The sequence below is a fragment of the Saccoglossus kowalevskii genome, chromosome 13, assembly GCF_978046115.1.
Source record: "Saccoglossus kowalevskii chromosome 13, keSacKowa6.1, whole genome shotgun sequence".
Lineage (NCBI taxonomy): Eukaryota > Metazoa > Hemichordata > Enteropneusta > Harrimaniidae > Saccoglossus > Saccoglossus kowalevskii.
The window spans coordinates 7,044,961-7,051,231 of NC_140653.1; the positions used below are offsets into that span (position 1 = coordinate 7,044,961).

At 37.4% G+C, this 6,271-nt stretch overlaps 1 protein-coding gene across 1 annotated transcript; it reads right to left on the bottom strand.

The window, feature by feature from the left end:
* Window positions 1-1,141: 1,141 nt before the first annotated feature.
* LOC100370830 (potassium/sodium hyperpolarization-activated cyclic nucleotide-gated channel 2-like) lies at window positions 1,142-6,266 on the bottom strand. Its single transcript, XM_078005480.1, has 7 exons — window positions 5,854-6,266; window positions 4,907-5,333; window positions 4,541-4,690; window positions 3,342-3,560; window positions 2,940-3,086; window positions 2,233-2,482; window positions 1,142-1,661 (listed from the first exon to the last, which is right to left on the bottom strand). The coding sequence occupies exons 1-7, from the start codon at window positions 6,264-6,266 to the stop codon at window positions 1,216-1,218; spliced, it is 2,052 nt and encodes a 683-aa protein (XP_077861606.1). The 3' UTR covers window positions 1,142-1,215.
* Between the last annotated feature and the right edge of the window lie 5 nt (window positions 6,267-6,271).

The following is a 6,271-nucleotide window of genomic DNA, read 5'->3' on the forward strand; positions in this document are numbered from 1 at the left end:
AGTGAGGCTCTATGATGAGCAAAAAAGAGTATTATCTTCGATAACAGATGGTTACTAGAAAAGTATGCTTTCTTGCCTCCAAACAAAGCCAGTTTACAGGGAAAGTACTAATTCTTTGTTCCATACAGCACTCTTCTACTGGTCATATTTGTTTTCAACAAACCCACTTATTAAGAGGACTGTTTTTCAGAACTCTGTTGCTCAACGAGCAGCAACACCCTGGTTTGGAACTTGTCTAGTCAAGAAGCTATGAGAATGCATGTTGACTTAATCCATTCCAATGAGCTAAGCAAGTGGTTTGTGGTTGAAAGCAACATGTAGTTCACTATGATCTTAGTTGCCACATCATTGGCCCACTCTTCTACTTGTACGCTTCAGTTTGTCTTGATATTGGTAGATAATTTTACATTTTGCTGTGTCTTGTATATATTTCATAACATCCCACACAATATTTAATAGGACACCACCAAGTGTTCAATCTGAGAAAAGTAACTTCTGTGAAAATTTGTTGGGGTTGTGAAAGTATAATTTTAAGTTTCCATGGTAACACAAACTTGTATATTCAAACATATTTAATATTTTAAAAAGGTTTCGAATTTTTCAATATAATTTCAGCTCAGGTTTAATACCAGGTTTGTATAAATCTTTGGAAACCCTCTGAAAAGAAAAATTACCAAAACTAAGCAAAAACCCAGAGTCTTATCCTGAACTTGGTGATGGGAGACAAAAGACAGATTATAGTATAAATAAAACTGTTTCATAGGATGCAGCTTCCATTAAAGATGCAATATGGACGAGTGTGCTATTGTAATGCTGTTTGATTCTGTATCTTGATGAATACATTATATTATGAATTATCAGAGCTAAGCGGGTTGTTCTTGTAGCATATCGTGGTTTTTCGATTAAATTCTTGTACGTACGTACAATAGCAATCATTGCGCATGCGTGGGCGTTTTTATTTTCATTGAACAAATATTCTACAGTATGCTGTAAAACATTTCAATTTTACGATAAATCATAAAATTTGGTCATTTTTACCGGTAACATATCTTCCATATTGCATATTGCAATGGAAAGCTCCTTCACGAGAAGCTGTAGTATTAGATGTATATTATTTGAATTGAAAAGAAATCTGAAAGGCTGTAGTTTACTAGATTTAATGATAACTACTCCCATTAAAACACTATAAACGAACTTCACACATGGTGCCGGATTTCACACAACAATTACATTATTTGATGATTCCGTTTGGATGTTGGTTTGGGGGTTATTAATTGTTTCGTTGTTTCGTGGCATTCCATTGGATGATTCTTCATAAATTTCGATTTGTGTCATTCCATTATTTTCTGTATCTACAGTATTCGTTTTTTGAACGCGACTAGCGGCATGTGAATTACCACCTGTCGACGCAGTTTTACCAGATGAATTGTTTGTTTTAGCAGCATTGGACGACCCACATTGGCAGGAGCACGTACCCACAGCACTAGTATCTTTCCCTAACTTAGTCAATCTATCGGCAGCGACTTTTTCCAGAGTTTTACGCATGGCTGGATATTCCTCAAGGACTTCGTTGAAATTGTCTACGGACAGGGAGAATATATGGCAATACGTTTCTGCTCTCACCGTGGCCACTCGTCGCTCACGCGTTAAGAGACATATTTCTGAAAGGTAAACAAAAATACATAAGGGTATTCACGTGCAAGTAGCACATACGAGTTTTCTGCGAAATCTTATCCAATGCAACGCTTACATGTTAATCTTCTAAAACTTTCACCCCTTTTAAATTTAAACGATAACTTGACAGGCACGAGAAACATCGGTGTGGAATTCACATCGACGTGGCGAATCGTCAGCAAAAAACATCGCATTTAAGAAAAAAATACCCATATCATTCGCATCCTCTGGCGACGGAGCGCGACTGTAGCAATAACTGTTTGGTTATAATTGTAGTCGTTCAACAAAATATAGTGAATCTCAAAAAAAAAAATGTTATTGATTGACAACTAAAAATCAATCAAATATCAAATCAATCAAATTAGCATACTTTTCGTCGCGACTTATAGAAACCTTGTAAGTTGCTGCGTACACGTTTACAAAAACATGTTATTTGTCGTGTAGCCATCGACGCTATCGACATTTTGGGAAAGAGATCACCAGCGGGAAGTCTATCGTATTGTGTTGTACATAGAGTAGTATGTGTGTACGTAATGACAGTTTATATAGCATACTTACCTCCAAAATAAGAGCCTTCAGTCAAAGTAGTTATTATTCGCTCCTCGTCATGTGGGGATAGAATTTCCACAGTACCTTGCTGTACAAAGTACATTTTGTCACCAAATGTATAGTTTTTAATGATTACATCGCCAGGTTGGAAGACTTCAAATTTGAGTTTGGTCACAACGCGAGTCACAAAGTTGGCATCAGAATCTCTAAAGAACGGGACAGATGCCACTAAGTCACGACAGTTGTAATTTACCACATCCTAGAATAAAACACCAGTCACTAATCATTTATAAGTTTGAAAACGTCTCAAGGATCGTATTCGTGCAACTGAAATGTTGGTAAAATATAATCTCTCTATTTGCTTTCAGGCAATCAAAACAGGGTAATGTATTGCATTTGGTATATTTGTTAGTTTAGTATTCATTTAGTATTCATCCTTCAGTATATCGACAAACTCAACATTACTTCAGGATCGACATTGTTAATTTTTTGAGTAGCATTTTAGTGGTTAGAAACATTAGGTTTTCAATACACGAGAAATTATTTGTTGTCAGTTAAGTTGTTGTCGTTTTCTATTGTTGAGAACCCATGAAAACCACGTTATTGAATATAGAAAAAAATGTACCAATACCTTATGACGTACGCTTATATTATTTTACGATGCTTGTTTGTCTAGTAGTGTCCCAGTATATGACGTGAATTCAAATAATACTCACCTCACGCAGTTTCCGTGACAACTCATCCAATATGGCATCCTCGTCGAAAAATTTACCTTGGTAACGATGATCGTAATAATCAGCAACACGTTCGCGCAGATCTCTGGGTAATTTACGAAACGCCATATACTCCTCAACTTGTTTGTACTGAAATAGTGAATATTCATACAGTATGCACACTTCAATTTTCAAGTTGCACATAAAAAGTCAATGATACATTGTAGATAGTGACAATGTGTCGCAAAGTGGCGTGTAATTAACTTTATATATATAAGGGGTTGATCTATAGAAACCTTCTTAATTTTTGTTTTAAGCTATTGTCATATTCTCCGAGATGATGTTAGTATTGCTGTTTTCCTTTGTTAAATGTGTATGTTTTTTTCAACAAATATAAGTTGTTACCTTCTCTCTGTAGACCCTTGCAGAACAGTCAATAGATTGGATAAGGTTTGCTGCATGCCCAATGAATAGTGCGTAGCACGTAGCGCCAGATATCATACTTAGCATGGTTAACCATACATCTACTGTACCACTTGGCGGGTATCTACCATAACCAATACACAACATATGTGACATAGCTTTAAACACCGCCCATGTGTACTGCTCACTCCAGTCGGCATTCTGAAATTATTTATGACATATTAATATTATCATAAAATATTACATTATGTATCAAACCAACGGTTACGCGTAATTCTGTCTGTATGTTTGCGTCAGTTACATGTTCATTTCAGGTCACGGTGTACACGCCTCACTCTGTTTACTTTGTGCGACTCGGTAAATACTGCTATACTCCAGAGTCTTTGCCATAAAACAGTTACACTCGATCGTCATTCGGTGTTTTAGCGCTCTATACTGTCTTCACCTCTACGAACGGTCGGTAAAAAAGCCGTAAAATAGAAAGTGTCTGCTAAAAACTTTATCAAAATAGAAAATAGCAGTTGCTAGTCTGTAGTCTGTAGACTTACTAATCTATTTGTTGTTTCTTCTTTATGGTTATTTTGTAATTTACGTGTAATTTTCAATGAAAATTAGACAGGTTTGTAGAAATTATGTATCTGTCTAAAATATGGAGTGCCAGACAGGTGGCTGGCTAATAGCCCGCTGATCCACACCCACCTCATCTCATCGACCCAACTTGTAATACATCTTTTATATGAGTCCAGCGACGAAGCGCTTCTGTATGAGTTTGGTGAAAACCGTTCGCAGACCACTTTCCCGGAACTCAAAGATACGGCGTTTCGCATGCGCGCTAATACCGTTTTGGGTTGTAACGTAAACTTGCACACGTGATATTGTGCTTGTGGGTGTACCAATATCCTTTTTGCCGAATATCAACGGACTCGCATGTTTGCATTTGCACCATGAAAAGGCGAGCGTTGTGCTTGTATTGACCTTCAATTAACATGTTGTTTAATATTGTTTGAGACTCTATAACTAAACAGAATTATGGTTTTGAACGGCAATGCTTCCATCCATCTACGTCTTTTTTACGTCACAAAAGCGGTTTGCCGCTAGAGGGCGCGACAAATAAAAAAGGTGCAACACTATTAGGCAAAGTATATTTCAGTGGGTTGGTTTTCTCAATCAATGACACCTACCGTGAGGTTGTTGATGGTCACCCAAGAATCCTCAGGAAACTCTTGCAACATAGGAACCAAAAATTGCAAACACCCATTCCAATGTCCAACTAACAACATGACCCATATGAGATTAAATATACGTATAACCGCACTCGCTACGTTGATCCACTAAAATAAATAAATAAAACGAGTCTTTAAGTCAGGAGTTATGATAGTTTAAAGGTTAGAGTTGTGGGATTAGGGTAGCGGTCATGGTATATCCTAAATCTACAACCCTACCCTTACGGAAATACAAGGCTTCTAGATAATCACTAATTGTGAATTTACACAAAATTCAAACGCGCGACAACTGAGGCCTTTCAACCCTGTGTATGCTTTACTCGCCTCTTCCCATTGCTTGACGTATCTAATAAGTCTGGAAATTCTCAATAAACGTAACAGGCTTAGTAATTTGGTGAGTCGTAAAATTCGAAGCGCCCTCGTCGCTCGGTACATGTCGGAGTCAGAGGCGTGCCCGGAAATAAGGAACACGTAGTCCATTGGCAACGATGAAATCAGATCTATCAGAAACCACGTTTTTGCGTACTGTTTGGCGATTTTCATTGGTTTTAGGATAACTTGTTCTGCTGTGCCGGGAACAGGGATACCCGTGCGAAAGTTGAGTATTATATCGATCATAAAGAAGGTGTCCGATGTACAATTGAATACAATCCAATGTGTGCTCAGATCGTTGTTGAAGAACGCTATCACCACGGGAAGAATTATGAGGTTCAGCATTAAGCAGATCAGCATTATGAAATCCCAGCAAAATCTGTAAGAAAGGAGAATAATACTTATATATCTGTTGGACAGTAACAATAAACATAATTTAATGCATAAAATCAATACAAAAGTCTGCTGGTAAGTCAGCCACGTTCTGTGGTGATTCTCGTCAAAAGATGTTACGACCCCCTTTCCATTGTCGAAATGACACACACTACTAAACAGATAATTCCATGCAGCTAAAATTGCAGCAAATTGGTAATTAAGTTTTAATCAATCAAATCATAAATAATGTACTTTGGTAGAAGACAACAAAAACTGATATAAACTGGCCATTAGATCAAATTAAAATTTAAAGAAACTAATTCGTACAATTACTTAGGTGTGACTATTACAGGATCCTTGAAAGACCATGAACATTTTTGAATATGGAGATGCACTATTAAAAAAATGTTTCGTTTAAAAATTAAGTTGCACGTTCATCATGAGAGAACAACTTCCGTCTGAAACCAGTCTGATTAACCAGTAAACGGTCAATTTAAAAAATACGATCCACAACTTATATGTACCTAAACGAACTGAACGGATGCACGATCCAATGTCCTTGCTCGCGAAGACGCTTTCTTTCTTTCATTAACCCCTTTTTATTGCCAAATACTTTCATTGAGATTTTGTTATCGGATGGACCAAATAATAGCGTTATGTGTTTCCCAATGAAAGTTGTGTTCTCATCATCGGTACAGGTGCCGTCATCGTCTTCGGGAGAATCCGTCTTCCTAGGCGTCCCGAGAAGACCCATTTGTGACACGATAGCTTTGACACGTTTTTCATTTACATTCTGGTTTCTAAGCGCTTCCTTCGACGCAAGCGGGACATTACTAATACTATTTGTGTCAGTTTCATCTAGTGGGCGTGTCTTCATCTTCTTACGCCAGTACGAACCAGGCGACGAACTTCCTTTACTGTCCTTTATATTATCCATCGGTC

Bases quoted from the DNA above. Each gene is read 5' to 3' on its own strand.
- LOC100370830 (XM_078005480.1), bottom strand. From the start codon at position 6,266: ATGGATAATATAAAGGACAGTAAAGGAAGTTCGTCGCCTGGTTCGTAC. The intron at 5,334-5,853 runs GTACATATAAGT...CCTTTCTTACAG, and splicing joins CATCCGTTCAGTTCGTTTAG to ATTTTGCTGGGATTTCATAA. The intron at 2,483-2,939 runs GTGAGTATTATT...GTTTTATTCTAG, and splicing joins TGTCACGGAAACTGCGTGAG to GATGTGGTAAATTACAACTG.